A 15,796-nucleotide genomic window follows, 5' to 3' on the forward strand; every position below is an offset into this window, starting at 1 on the left:
GGAAAACAGAGGGACCACAGCGCAGCAGAGGCAGTAACCTTGCCTTATGCGATCATTAACCTTGCTGGGAACAGGCAGCTCCGAGGGCTTCGAATGCGAGCAGAGCCTGGGAGAGGAAGGGCGCGCGCGTTGCACGACAGGGGGCTGCTTTGCAGCGAGGGTTAGTTTGCAAGAGGGGATCCGTTCCGGGGGGGGGGGGGCGCCTGCAACATGAGGTTCCGGCTGCTCCTTTGGACCTGCTTTTGGATCATGGCCGGAGTGCTCCTGGTCAACGGACAGAGGCCAGGTAGGACTTGGGCTTGGAACGGGGTCGCCGGTCTCTGGTTTGACTTCCTCCTGCAGCGTGGGGTATGTGTGTGCGTGGATGGGATTGAGGTGGTACCCAGGGCCGGTGCTACTATTAGGCGAACTAGGCGGTCGCCTAGGGCGCAGACCACAACGGGGCGCAGAACTGACCCGAGGGGCATTTTTTTTTTTTAAAGAAATGAGCAGTTTCAAGTTTGTTTTTTCCCTGCAACACATTTGTTTTTGAAAATTGGTTAAGATGGGGGGGGTACCTATATGTATTTTTGAGCTGCTCGACTTCGGTGGTATTTTCAAGCCCTCCTTCTTTGGGGAATGGTTCGTGAAGGGATGCTACAGCTGCACGCCGCTGAAGAGGCAGCGCCAAGACATTTCTTTTTTTCTGCTCGCGAGGGGCGAAGTAAGAGCGCATCGGTCCTAGATTTGTGCATCGAGCGCATCGGTCCTAGATTTGTGTGCCGGATCAGATCCTTTCTTGAAATGCCACACTTGATTAAGCTGGGCTTCGCTGGGTTTTATTGGCAACTAAAGTCCCAGGGGAAGTAAAACTGTAGATTTACACCTAGTCGGTCTTCTCTAAGTGCTGTAGTCACACGTGTAAAACGGGAATGTCGCAAGGCAATAACGCTTATGTTGTGCGCATACAAATATTTTTAGAAGCAACCGTTCTACACCTGTGTAATGGAATTATTTTACTATTTTTTTCCGCTGGAAAAAGGACCTGTAACCTTTGTCTGACATCTGCTTACGTTGCTGCTTTATTGCGTTCTGTGATGGTTTTCAGCAATTCTTTGATGAGAGAGAATGTTTTGTGCTTTCATGCTTCGTTTCCTTCTGCTGCTTCAAAAATAGGCTCCCCCAGATTCATGTTGCTTTAAGAAATTGCTCTGAAGATCTGAAAGAGCAGAAAGGTGAAGCCAGCTTTAATGCAATACTCTGGAAGAGTGAGAGATTTGCATCAGCCCCCCCCCCCCCGTAGACTTTCAAGACCCTCAAAACACTTATTCTGCAGCAATATCATTAACTTTAGTGGTGCGGCCCCAGAGCAAATAGCTTGCAGCCTTAAGCAAAGAGAGACTTACCCAAGCATCAGGTACTAGCGTCATACATTTTCAGACCTCTTTGGCTTAGTTAGGTAAAGCAATGAACGGGGAAAGGAGACCCTGAATTATCCCCAAGAAAACACCCCTTCTTCCATTTGCAAAGTAGTCTTAAGAAAACTGCTTTGCAACCCTGGACCCCTGCTGTGTAATGGAGAGAAAAGGACCTGCTTCTAATGCTTTCCTAGGGTCCATTTTGAAGTACTGACCACTACAAGGACTCTGGTAAAATAAAGCACAATCTACCTTAGCCCATAGCAAGGTTGCTTACACAGAGAAGACTCTTAACACAGCCGTTCTGGTTCAGATAAAGTGTTCATCCACCTAACAGTGGATTCAGAGACTTTGGGAAGCTGGGTAGCTTGCTATAGCTATTTTACTACTGTATTTACATCCTGGCCTTCCTCTAGGAACACAAAGTAGCATGTGAGCTTCAGGACTGTCTTGTGGGGGTTGGTTAGATTGAGGGGCAGAGGCTTACCAAGGCCACCCAATAAGCATCACAGCTGAAAGGGGATTTGAACCAAGGCCTCCCACATCCAAACCTACCCCACTGGCTGGAGAACCGCTTTCTGCTTCCCATCTTCCTGTCACTAAAGGCTGCATCAGTTAAGCTTTCCTTAAACTTTCCTTAAACTTTTCCTTAAGCACCAGAATGCTTTGCATTCACTATCTGACAAGAGTCCTAGAGCAACAGGTTGAGTGATATTGGGACAAACGAAAACATCATTTTGTGATTAGCTTGGTACTTCGTGGTGGTTGGTTTTTGTTTTTTTTAGTTCCTTCCTAATAAAAGGGCTCGCAATAATGTTGATTTTGACTGTTTTTCTAACAGAGGTGCATGGCTATCTGAGTCGTTTGCCATTTAAAACAACAGCCCTGTAAGGCTGGCTAGTATGGGGGAGGGATGAGGCTGTCATCCTTTAACTCCATCCAGTGATTCCAAGCTGAGGTTAGGATCAGGAGCGTCTAGTTAATTTCAAGAGCTAAACCACTCAGAGGGATGTGCTCCCTTGAGTATTTTAGCTAAACATTGTATTACTACTGCCCATTAATTTAGAGAACTCTCAATATCCTCTCAGCCCTTGCTAACTCTGGTGGCAGTGACCTCTACAAATGATGCTTTGGTAAGGTGCAAAAGTATTATCTCTTGTTTTCAAGCACTGTTGTGACACATTCATTTATTCTGTGTTTCAGCCACAGGTCCCTATGGAATCGCTTAGGCAGCTTACAAACTGTAAGACAGAACTGTTAACAGGCATCACGCATTATACTCCTGAAAGGCATTAGCAGTTTTTCTTGTACTAAAAAATCAAAAAAGATAATTGATCCAGCCAATAGTAAGCATTTTTAACTTCAATTGATTTGAAGAGGATTTAAGAGCGCTCACTCTTGGCTAGATTATACCCAGGAACAACTAGAATAATAGAATCATAGAGTTGGTAGGGACCACCAGGGTCATCTAGTCCAACCCCCTGCACAATGCAGTAAATTCCAAACTATCTCCCCCCTAAAGGTTCTGGCGTCTATGTTGGTCAAGCTGTTGTATGGGGCAATATATAATTTAAAAAATATTGCTTTTGATGGAACCTGCTGCAGCTATAAGAATTTTGGACATCTGAAAATGAAATTTTCTGGTAGGGTATGATCTTTCGTGAGCCACAGCTCACTTCTTCAGATGCAGCTAGAATGTGAATCCATCTGTCTTGAAGTAGAGGAGAGTGAATTCAGACAAGCATTAGTATGTAAATGTTAACAGTATGTAAATGTGAATAGCAGGCGTGATTCACATTTACATACTGTTAACATTTACATACTAATTCTTTTCTGAATTCACTCTCCTCTACTTAAAGACAGATGGATTCACATTCTAGCTGTATCTGAAGAAGTGAGTTGTGGCTCACGAAAGATCATACCCTACCAGAAAATATTTTTGTTAGTCTTTAAGGTGCTACTGGACTCTTGCCCTTTTCTACTACTGCAGACTGACTAACACGGCTACCCACTGTGAAAATGAAATGTTATAAATGTTGATATATTTCTGATTCCCTGTTTTCTGTCTTGCCTTCCAGCCAACCTGTCCTTGAGAAGAAAACTCCACCGACAGCACTGCTCCCACAGGAGATGCATGCCGCTGCATTCCAGAGTGCCCTTTCCCTGAGGTATCTGAAATTCTATGGCTCTTGAGCTAAATTTAGGCAAGGGTCATTCATAAGTGTGGAGTAATAAAACCAGGCGCCAGAAGGATGTGAGATCGTAAGAGGCTGCTCCTCTCAGATCACTTAAGGAACAGTGTGTGGCCGATTGAGTCGGTTCTCCAAAATATACACAATTGCAAATTATACTTTCATTTCCAAACAAGCTGAGGGGGGCATTTTACCGACCGCAAGCCACATACAATTTCCTTCGGGTGCCTTTTCTTTGTGATTTTATTTGGTCTGAAAATAGAGCAAGGGGGAGGAGGAGAACTAAAGGGGGAACACAGCACAATAAAAGTACTTGTTTTATGGGAACTCCAGAGCACTGTTCCAAATGAGCGAGTAGCGCTAGGCTTCTCTGTTGATCATTTCACAGAGTGGGACCCATTTGACACTCTATCTAGGAAAATACAGTTGAACTGCAAAGGCAACATTTTCTTCTGCCTCGTCCATGTGTAAAACAAGCTTAAATGCAAGTCTTAGGTAGTATCATGCCCATAGGTCAAGATAGATAAAGAAGAAGAAGAGTTGGTTTTTACATGCCAACTTTTTCAACCACTTAAGGAAGAATCAAACCGGCTTAGAATCACTTTCCCTTCCCCACAACAGACACCCGGTGAGGTAGGTGGGACTGAGCGATCTCTAAGAGCCATGACTAGCGCAAGGTCGCCCAGCTGGCTTCATGTGTAGGAGTGGGGAAATCAAACCCAGTTCTCCAGATCAGAGTCTACCACTTCAAACTACCGCTCTTAACCACTACACCATGCTGGCTCATAAAGACTATGATTACAGTGCTTTGGACCACAGTAACTTCTGCTTGTGATAACTTTCCGCTGACATCATCCTTCTGCTTGCAGAACTGTCCCCCCCCCCCAGGAGCCCCACATTGTTTCCAAGGATCCAATGACCTCTGTCCCAAGAGCAATATCTGGGGGGGGGGGAAAGCATAGTAAGCTATAATGGGTTGCCCCCCAATAACTGTTCCCAATTGCAATCCAGCAGCCTTCTATGCTACTCTGAAGCCATTTTTTTCAGCCCACTCTCATGGCGGAAACTCTGAAAACCCCAATGTTCATTCTGAACAAGGAAAATGGAGTGGAGGGGAGCCTGAGCCAGGATACAAACACATTACTGTGATATGATTGGTGACATTTCAAGAAGAGAAACTTGTGTTTCGTGTGGGGTTGCCAACCTCCAGGTGGTGGCTGGAGATCTCCTGGGATTACAACTGATTTCCAGGCGACAGAGATCAGTTCACCTGGATAAAATGGCCACTTTGGAAGGTGGACTCCAAAGTATACTGTATTGAAGCACCTCTCCTCCCCAAGCCCTACCCTCCTCAGGCTCCACCCCCAAAATGTCCAGGCATTGCCCAACCCAGAGCTGGCAACCCTAGATGACACACTATATCGGAGATGGATTGGAAAGAGTGACCACGTTACAAGTTTGTACCAGTTCCAGGGAAATCATGCTTGGGTTGTGGTTTTGGAAGGCTGCCGCTGTCTTGGGGTGGCTGACTTCTTTGTCTTTATCAGCAGTCAGATACTCAGACAATGGGCAGGTAGAGTTTTTCCTGCCACAGAAATAGCACAGAGGGCAAAGGTTCCTCTTCTTTATGCAGGTGCTGTAGTTCAAGACACAGGGCAGGCTCAATCATCTTAGGCAACCCAGCGTCAGCAAATTATACTATTTGAAGTTTAATTCCACATGGAGCTCCCCAGTGGGGCAGCCTCTTCAGGATTTTAGATTTTATTTTATTTATTTTTAAAAGAAAATAACAATAGCTCCATATTTTTACAAAGGACAAAAAAGGTCTTATAATCTGATTTTTGCAATAGGTAAAAGAAATCAAACTTCCTTTTCTGCAAATTCCCAAAGAGCAGCTATAGGTGGGCTCAAGGCAGCTTTTTCATTCCATCTTGCCCAATTCTTATTTTTACTGCAGCCCCCACCCCATATGGCTTTTGCACATGCAAGCCCCGTGATTCCCAGCATATCCTTTTTGTGGTGGTCAGAGTATCCCAAAATAAAACAAAATTCCTGTGGCACCTATAAGTCCAGTGGCACATGTCTTACTGGATTTTTATTTTGCTATAACAGATTAACACTGCTACCCCTTTGCAAAGATGATCCCTCCTCCCTTTCTCATCAGCAGAAAGGCTGACTGGATCCAGCCCGATGTTTATAGCAGTGGCAGGAGGAGTGGGGAAAAAGAGTGGCATATTGAGATTCTGGTTTACTGTGGCTTGAGCTCAGGTGCCTACCTGTTCAAAATAGCCCCCAGTGGTCTGTTGCAGTGTGAAAGGGGGACCTCTTTGACTTGACATTGCATCCCACAGTCTCAAACAGAAATAATCCTTTTAACCGAACCTGGGAGTCTTGTGGCTTAATTCATGGGAGGTCTTGAAATGCAAGGAGCTGTGCATGCGTATATATGCAAATACTTTTCCACTCCAGGGGCATGCAGATAGAACATGTAAATATACCCAGGATCAAAAGGATAGCAAAGCTCCCTTTCAGGGAAGCAGGCCATTCTGCTGATGAATAAAACATGCCCTTAATAGCACTGCAACTCTGGACCTATATCGGGATAATGGCATACCCATAGGTAGTTCAGTGTAATAAATAAAAAATGACCACGGCTAGAATCCCAGATCATTCTCTCCAAAGTAGACTCCTTATCAAATTGGTAAGGCTGATCAGGAGTGAGAACCTTTTAAGTGATAACAGTTATTCTTCAGGGAAAGCTTACTCCTTTCTCTAAGCACAAGAGAAGAAGAGTTGGTTTTTATATGCTGACTTTTACTGCCACTTAAGGAAGAATCAAACTGGCTTACAATCACCTTCCTTTCCCCTCCCTACAACAGACTCCCTGTGAGGTAGGTGGGGCTGAGAGAGCTCTAAGAGACCTGTGACTAACCCAAGGTCACCAAGCTGGCTTTGTGTGTAGGAGTGGGGAAACTAACCCGGTTCACCAGATTAGTCTTAGCCACTCATGTGGAGGAATGGGGAATCAAACCCGGTTCTTCAGATTAGAGTCCACTGCTCCAAACCACCGCTCTTAACCACTACACCACACTGGCTCTCAAGAGTAAAATACTGAGCGAGGGTGTAGAAACTAGAAAAATGTGGCATCTTGAACCACGTATACTTTCTCCAGGCCCCTTTCAAATACTTTTGACACCAAATACCAACCAGCCTTCTTATGAAAACAGGAGAGAGATATACTATAGAACTTTTGGGGCTGATGGCCACCATTTTAGAAGGGAGCAAATTATAACACCAAGCTGTTTCTTGTGGTTCAGATTGCAAGGGCACTCATTATGTCCAAAAGAGTTGTCCCAGAAAATACTTGAAATTTGCAAAAATTGTTTAAGCAGAAGCTGGACAAGCACTTGTCACGGATTCTCTAGGCTGATCCTGCATTAAGCAGGGGGTTTGACTAGACGGCCTGTATGGCCCCTTCCAATTCTATGATTCTAAGTTTTCTTTCATGTAACTTTAGTCTTTCTTCATGTATTACACACTAAGTGTATTCTCCCCACCCCCACCCCCATGAATTTTTCAAGTTCCCAACAAGTTACACTGCTGTTAGGTTTTTAAAGAAATGCATCAGATATCTTTTTAAGGGCTGATGATCAAGCAAGTTTTTCATGCCAACGCACACACTTGTGTGTCAACTTCCAACAGGTGGCAGATTTCAGGGACAGCTCAGTGGTTCAAGGCAATCCCGTCAGCTCACTCAGCATGTAGGAATTTGGAAGACCTGTTGAGCCTTTACCTGCAAAAAGTGGATCCAGTCATCCCCCCCACCCATTCCTGTTCCATGATTATGCTGCCAATCTATTTTGCTAATGTGTCTTCAAATACAAAGCATTTAAGTTACTATTGCAGAGGCCAGAGTGATAACTCTGCACTTAAGGTGGGTTGTGTCTTCCACTTACAGAATATCCATTTGCAAGACTAAAAGCTATTTTGTAGCTGCTGCCATTAGGGAAGTGTTTGTAACAAGAAACCATAACAAAAAGTCAGCGAAAGGAAACATTTACGCCCTAACCATAGGCTACTTTACAGATATTAGTGTGTGAGTTGGGGGGTGGGGGTACTTTTGCATGTCAAGCAAGTGAAGGGATTGAGGTCAAATTACAGCCTTGTTTGTACATAATTTACTAAGAAACTGAGCCACAGAGTTCTATACTGGGCCCAGTAAGGGCCTGTTGTTATCCCCTAGATCAGCGGTTCCCAAACTGCTCCGCGGAGCACTTGGTGCTCCGTGAAACATCTCCTAGTGCTCCGTGAAGAGATAGGAAAGAAAATACTACAGTCATTTGGTTAGTATATAGGTGCAAGGTGAAAATTAGTGCTCCGTGACAAATTTCTCTCCTGAAATCAAAAAGTTTGGGAACATATGAACATGACTCAAACATATGAATATGACTCAAAACGTTTGGGAACATGTGAACATATGAAACTGCTTTATACTGAATCAGACCCTTGGTCCATCAAAGTCAGTATTGTCTACTCAGACTGGCAGCAGCTTTCCAGGGTCCCAGACAGAGGTCTTTAACATCACCTACCTGCCTAGTCCCTTTAACTGGAGTTGCCGGGGATTGAACCTGGGACCTTCTGCATGCCAAGCAGATGCTCTACCACTGAGCCACAGCCCCTTCCCTAGGGAACTGCTGCCTTAGAGGCTGGCCCACTGGCTGCTGTAATGCATATTTTAGTCCATAGCTGCTATTCCTATGCTTTAGGATGAAGTACAACTATTCCTACTCCTTTGTAACTCCAAAAGATTGGACTAAGGACCGTTGGGTTGGATCCAGCCAGCTCTTTTGCTCAGTCTCAGCCAATTCCCCTCCTTATTACAGGTCTCATCTCAGGGTGGGTTTTGTCCATGTGGGTCCCATGATCCCCAGCATAGCTTTTTTGATGGTCAGAAGAGACTCCTTTCCTACCAGAGGAAAAGCTGGTTGGATCCAACCCATTGTGTATACCCATTACTTGTTATTCTAGCAACCCAGTAGCCATTATCATATGAGCTTTTAGAAGATTGATGTGCAGTCCTAAACAGTTACATTCTGCCAAGCGCATTAGTCTGTGGTGTTAGAAAGGTATGAACGTTTAGGATATCAGTGTCATATTTTTGGCTAACTAGTTGGAAATAAGTTACGTAAACATTCACACAATTGCGAACTTTCTAAAAAAGGGTTTACAATGCGTGCTTTATAGAAATTCTGAATAATTTTTAAGCTAGCACAATAAGACTTGTGGACCTGTTAATCAAAATGCAGACGTCTACTTTGGAGCAGAAATATTTAAGCTTTTAATAAAAAAAGATAATCAGCTAAGCTCTCTAATGTATTCATTGCATTGGCCTAATTTTGAGATTAGTTTATGAAAAGAACAGATGCTTTTCCCACTAGACATTTTACTGCATCAGCAGATTCATAAAGCATTTTGAATTGTACTCTTGGAGCTTAAGGACAAATTTGCCTGCAGATAAGTTAAGAGGTATAAAAAGGGCAGGGCCACACCATGCCACTGACTTGCGAAGAGGCCCCACTACCTTTAGCAGGGACCACTCACTCTTATTTCCATTGTTTGGTGAGGCAGGGGCATTTTCCTCGTTTATACAGCCCCCCATGGGCTTTTTTTTAAAACATGCAGGTCCCATATCCCCAGCATGGCCTTTTTGGGTGGTCCTTCCTTTTTCACTAGCAGAAAAGCTGGTTGGATCCAACCCATTATGTGGCGAGTTAAAAAATAGGCAAATGGACCCCCAAAGGGATAGGCTAAGGTACATAGTAACAATCCATGTTCAGTTTTAAACCCTTTGTTGCAACATGGTTGTTAGTTATCTCTTGAATTTTTTTGCTTCTTAACATAAGCTGTTATTTGCAGTGTAGTGTGCAGGTGACTGTTTAGCTGCTCATCATTCAAGAAAACAGCATAAACTTTGCAAAGTATTAACTTCTTAAGGATACAATATTCTGTTTTTATAGACAGGAAATGGGAGTCATGGGTGAATTGGGTGAAACATTAGGCTCAACAGAGCTTGACGGAGGTCTTTAAATACATCCCAGTATTATATCCAACACAAGATCCCACTTGCCTACATTATAAAAGCTCTTGGGTATCCAGCAGCTTATATGTTTGCACAAGTATTATCCTCCTTAAGGACTCAGTTGAGCACAGACAGACTTACAGACTCTACTAAGCACCTACAAGCAGCAAATTTCTATTTGAATAATGTACTTATTTAACAGATTCTAAACAAAGTCAGGGGTTCTGAGCAAATGCATCCTGTTTACCTGATCCAAATCAATTGGAACAAGTAGGTCTGGTACTATTACCTGTAAAACCTCTAGATTTCCTCAGCAAACAGCTTGCTAGATGAGCATTTAAGTGAACGACAACCATTTTCGATGATGAAATTGTGCTCTTCGGATTGGTACACCTAGCACAACACAGAGCTGTAGTAAAGAGAAAAGCTGAAGGGATGGCTACATCTATTTTTGTTGAGTAATGTATTTGAATTTTCTCACATTACAGTTTCTTGTAATCACACAACAAATGTGGTTATCCTGAGGACGAAGGGGGGCACAGTGGCTCAGGTTCAAAACACATGCTTAAGTTCCCAAGCTCATTTCCCTCCATGTTCAGTTAAAGGGCCTTGGGTAGCAGGTGTTAGAAAAAGTGTTTATCTGTGAGCCACTGCCAGTCAAAACAGGCAACAAGATAGATGAACCAATGGTCTGATAGGGTAGCATAGAATCATAGAGTTGGAAGGGGCCATACTAGGCCATCTAGTCCAACCCCTGGTTAATGCAGGATCAGCCTAGAGCATCCCTGACAAGTGCTTGTCCAGCCTCTACTTAAAGACTGCCAGTGAAGGGGACCTCAACACCTGCCTTGGTAGCTGATTCCACCTTCGAACAACTCTTTACTGTGAAAATTTCCCCCCTAATATCCAGCTGGTACCTCTCCTCCCGCAATTTAAACCCATTATTGCTAGTCCTATCCTCTGTTGCCAACAGGAACAGCTCCCTGCCCTCCTATAAGTGATAGTCCTTCAAATACTTACAGCCCTTCAAATACTTCCTACATGTTCAAGGATAATTTGAGCCATTTCATGGCATCCAAAAAGTCACCTGCAGGTGATTAAGAACTTGCATGAAGTTAAATTGTCCCCGTTTCAGCGCTTTCTTCCAACTTTATCAAAACAGAGCTGTGTGTGCACATATAAAGAATATTGACTATCTCAGTAAAATAATTGCTTTATTGTCGTTGTCCCCCCAAACACAGTTTCAGTCCACTGCTGGGAAGAGGAGCCAAGTGGAAGAGGCCATATGACAGAATTTGATAGCTTCGCAGTTGTAATCTATGCGGGTGTCCTGCAAGCCATCATCAGGAAACATTAAAAGTATCAAGAAGGCTTTGGAACAGCTTCACAGGAGTTTTGGGTTTCTCTAAGCAGGGAGAAAACAATGAAGAATAAAGTGATCTTGTCTGGAAGCTCTGGAAAATCATCAGTGCAATATGATAGCCATTCTCTACGCATCAGTACAGCACTCTAGGAGATGGAAAGAAAATTTTGAACAAATATGGGATCATTGAAAGAACTGTTGGTATATAATAGTGTTATATTCATGTGTGTATATCTATCTGTCACTCAGTTAAGACTAACGCCAACTTCACAATAAAGCACAATAAAATTTGAAGGAATTGTTCCATAAATAATGCAGATATTGCTTCATGTTTAGAATGCATAGTGAATGTTTTAAGGTTTCCATTATTCCAACAACTTTGCCATTATCTTAAGACCAGAATAATATGTATTAGCTTGGCTAGGTACCTACTTGTTTCCTAGAAGAAAGTTCTTAAATACTGATTAACTTCCAATGTAATATCTTGATGTTGGAACCTTACTTTGGAATTCCACTTATACTGATGGAAATGTCCCAAGTAAAGCAGTGCTTATAAGGGCTTTGCTCTAATCAAAAAGCATACCTTTGTCTTCTTCAAAAGTAATCCTAGGTGTATTTGTGCTAATCTTAATATGTTTACAAGCATATTCTGAGATTGTTATTTCTTTATAGTGTGTTTGTAACTGTATATGATGTAAAAATTGTACTTCAAATAGCATCATTTTAAATAATCTTTGATTTTTTTAAAAAAAACTTGTATTCTGTTCATGGATTATACGCACATCCAAAGACAAGTGAAGTATTTGCCTACATTGGTTTGTACATTTCATAAGGAATCTGTAAACTCTAACAACCTATTGTGGAGTTAAATAAAATGCAATTTCAATTATGCTTTTTTTTTTTTTTACAACTCAGTGAAGGTGAGATAAACCATTAAATCTACTTTCACATTAAGGAAATAGATCAAAGTTAGGTGCTAGATCAAAGTTAAATAATTCCACTGTAATTTGTCATGATGTGATGTCACTCCATGAGTCAGTAATGACCTCGTACTTGCACAAGGGGCTACCTTTACCTTTTAATTTGTTCTCTTCTTAGAAGTGCACTGTTGTCAACATCATATTGGATTTAAAAATTTAAATGGATTTTACACGCCATCACACAATATCCCATGCACATTATTTTTGGTATCCTTCCCCCTCCGTAAATTTCATTCAGCCCTCTAAAAACGGAGACTAAGGACTCAGTTATATTTTGGTGCTATTTTTAATATCTTGAACACACTATTACTGTAAAGTAGCATGTGTTTGCAAAACAGCATGCAGAGGATTTCTTCTCTACATGCTGGGCCAAGCAGATTGTGTGAGATTAGTTTGAGAAAGGAGTTTCAAATAGGACAAAGGAGCTTGCTTTAAATAAATTTAGTTCATGTGACAAATACTCAGTTCACATGGAACTAGAAGGGAACCTGTAGAAGATAATTCAGTTCACAATCCATTGCAGGGGCCTCTTTGAGTAGGTAGAAATGCCTAGATCAGTGATCCCCAGAGTATTATCTGTGCTGATTGGCTTCTTGAATTTTGGGGACAAAATCTAAAGGGTACCTTTGGTTGGATCCATGAGTGAGGAAAAAATAAAACAGTAGCATGGCTCATGATGATTGCAAGGGTTCACCCAGAACTAAGGTTTGTGGCAGTTTTCATTGCTTTTGCTTACATAAGAGAAAAGCCACATTTGGATTTAGGATCACTTTTCTCACACATCGCTCTTGAACAAGGTGTAAAAAGTATTTTACTTCAGCAGAAGATACCTACTGTATTCAGCTCTCACATTTTTAAAAGACCCTTCATTCAAAGGGTTAGTGTCTGCTGCTTTATATGCATTTCCTCCCCTATCCACTGTGTAACCTAGTGACCTATTTGAATGAGACTAATCTATAGGTATTTGAAGAACTGGGGTCAAAGGGACAATCTCCATCTAGATGCAGCCCAAACAAATATTAGGCTTAGGAAGGAAAAACGGTCATCAACTTTTTGCCCAAGCAAGTTTTCCATTTGCATACTGATCAAATGCTCCCTGTTGCTTAATATTTACACAAAGGGGAGAGTGGTCAATCCCTGGGCCACTTCTGCCTATGAACACACTGTAATGCATCTGAGGCACTTGACCACCAGTTCCCACAGTGATGATGCTTTTCTGCCTAGTGGGTTATTTTGGGATTAGGTTAGTGATACCTGTCTCCCCCGATTGCTTTTGCCTTTAATTACCCTTAACTGGGACCCCCCACTCCCCAGTTTGAACTGTGGCTCTGTGTATCAGTCCTGAGCAGATTACATCTACACACAAGGCCTTAAAAGCAAGAGCAATTTTTACTACATCCAACAATTTAATCTCATACAAGCTCTTCCTCACTAACTTTTCTGTTAAATGCTTTATTTATACACAAGGGACAGAGCAATCCACAAGGGTGGGCACAAATGCCCTTAGGAGCCAGCGTGACCCCAGCGCCTGCGTTAGTCCCGTTTATCCAAAACTGAGTTTGGAGTCTAAGGGATTAGGCCAAATTCCATTTGATTGAGGACAGGCTGGAAAGACTCTGGTTCTGGTTCAAATTCCCGCTCCTTTCTTCTGGAGAGTATTCAACCTCGGGGAAGTCATCCGGGGAGGTGTTTCCAGGAGATAAATTTGGGTTCCTACTATAAACACATAAAGTTTGCTAATGCTGAATCTAATTAGGTCTCATACATATTGAGGATAAAATGGGAACATTCTGCTTAAGGAATCTCAAGTTTTCAAGCGGCTGCACAATATAATTCAGAAATAAGGGTTCTCCTCCAATTGCCGCATTAGGAGAGATGATACAAAATTAATTTCTAAAACCAAAACCAGGTCTCAAAGTCTGATTTCTAAAATAATTTGGGTTAATTATAATTGGAAGTGCTAGAAATGAAGATCTGGTCATACACTGAGATGTAGGTAGATGGTTCAGTGTAATGCTAGCAATTCTTGTATTGATTCCTGGTGTTCCATATAATACTTTATTGGATAATCACTCAGAAATAATTACTACATCAATTACCTCATTTTCCAGTGGACACAGATAATTGGTCCTGTTAGACCTGGCCTACAGCATCATATGGAAAAAGCTTCGAGTGGATGCTGGCTTTCTAATAGTACTGGTCATTTAGCAGAAAGTTACTCTGTTGAACCACAACATCAATACTCAGATTTACTACAGCTTAAAGACTTTGTGGGCTTCAGATGCAAAGCCTCGAACAATAAATACAACTGAGCAGGGTATCATCTTGTTGAATTTATTATTTCACTGTGTTTATTACAAAATGTATAGAACAAGTTTCACACAAATCACATCAAAACCTGAGTGTGCTTTAAAAATAAAGTTATCCATTCATTCATCTTCCCTATAAAATCCCAGCTGTGTTTAATACACTATTAAAAAGTAACAGGCATGTTAGAAGCAGTCAATCCCAGTTAGCTTGTTCTTCTTTTGCACAATACTTAAACACATTGCTCAATGAGAAATAGTGGATTAACAGTCAGTTCGGCTCAAGTATAGCAAGGTAGCATGCCTTTGTTCTTCTTAAAGATGACCACAGCCCATATTAATCAGAAAACCCTCTTTTTAATATGTCTTCCTATAGAAATACAGGGTAAGGTATACAGACAAGTCTTGGCAGCAAAAGATACAGCACACAGACAGCTAATAACATGACAGAGAACTTAAGAGCAGGACATGTCCCAAAGCAGCTTCTGCTGAATTTACAGATCCAGAGATTAGACATTCAAGGCTAATAAGCAGCTATAAATTCCTTGACTATGAACCACTTGGCTTTGGGATAAAAATGCTGACATATTAAGAACTGACAATCATTAGGTATCATCATGAACTAAAAAAACAGTAGCAGCAACAATGGCAGGATTTTGCACTGTATGTAGTGAAGTTTACATTGTACCATAACTGAAGCATTTAAAAAAAGATTCTGCTTGATCTCCAAAGATGCAGTGAACTGAAAGGTATGTATGTATATCCCATGTACAGGATATATCACAAGTGATTTGTTCTAAAGAATTTAGAGCTATTTAAACCATTGTCCATATAATATGAAATACCTCTTGGAATGTCCATACCAAGTCACCAACAGAAGGTGCAAGCATTTGTATACTGGTTGTTATGCATGTCCTTAAATATGCATTGATACCTTCTCTTAATTATGCTTAGTTATCCCCTACTTAGAAGACACACCGAAGGATAACCAGGCAGTCGAGATAAATAAGCTGGATGTGTTCATGTTCAAATGTTCCAAATGCCGCTATCTACTTATTATGGGATGCAGTTACTCAGTACATCGTATGAACAAAGGCATCAAAAGTTTTCAAGTTGTCTGTGTCATTTTTGTATACCTTGTGGTACATACTACCCTTAACTGAAGTCTTACGTACACAGTACATTTTGGACTCGACACAAACTTTCCCTCCGCTGCTCCATCTCACTTGTGTGTAGTCTCCATTCCCTTTTAGATCACCTGCCTCTAACCTTACAAGGCTGTGTAACCAATGCACATACTAATAGAATTTGACCAAGTCAGCACAGTTTGAATGGCAACACTGTCCCTAGTGTATTGGGCCGCTTCCCAGCCGGCTCTCCTATGGGAGTTTGTCACTGTCCCTGTGCCTTCAGCCGTACCAGTTTTAGCACAGATACTTTAATCATCCTTAATCCCTTTTTAAAACATTTACATGATGA

General features: G+C 41.9%; 1 protein-coding gene across 1 annotated transcript; it reads left to right on the forward strand.

Moving 5' to 3' along the window:
• Positions 1–205: 205 nt before the first annotated feature.
• On the forward strand, positions 206–11,231 carry APELA (apelin receptor early endogenous ligand). Its single transcript, XM_056855955.1, has 3 exons — positions 206–286; positions 3,476–3,565; positions 10,910–11,231. The coding sequence occupies exons 1-2, from the start codon at positions 211–213 to the stop codon at positions 3,562–3,564; spliced, it is 165 nt and encodes a 54-aa protein (XP_056711933.1). The 5' UTR covers positions 206–210; the 3' UTR covers position 3,565; positions 10,910–11,231.
• The last annotated feature ends 4,565 nt before the right edge of the window (positions 11,232–15,796 follow it).

The sequence above is a fragment of the Euleptes europaea genome, chromosome 9, assembly GCF_029931775.1.
Source record: "Euleptes europaea isolate rEulEur1 chromosome 9, rEulEur1.hap1, whole genome shotgun sequence".
NCBI classification, from domain to species: Eukaryota; Metazoa; Chordata; class Lepidosauria; order Squamata; family Sphaerodactylidae; genus Euleptes; species Euleptes europaea.

What these genes read in the sequence shown, in the direction of transcription:
- APELA (XM_056855955.1), top strand. Translation starts at nt 211, where the DNA reads ATGAGGTTCCGGCTGCTCCTTTGGACCTGCTTTTGGATCATGGCCGGA. An exon ending in GGTCAACGGACAGAGGCCAG is followed by an intron (nt 287 to 3,475) that starts GTAGGACTTGGG and finishes CTTGCCTTCCAG; the next exon opens with CCAACCTGTCCTTGAGAAGA.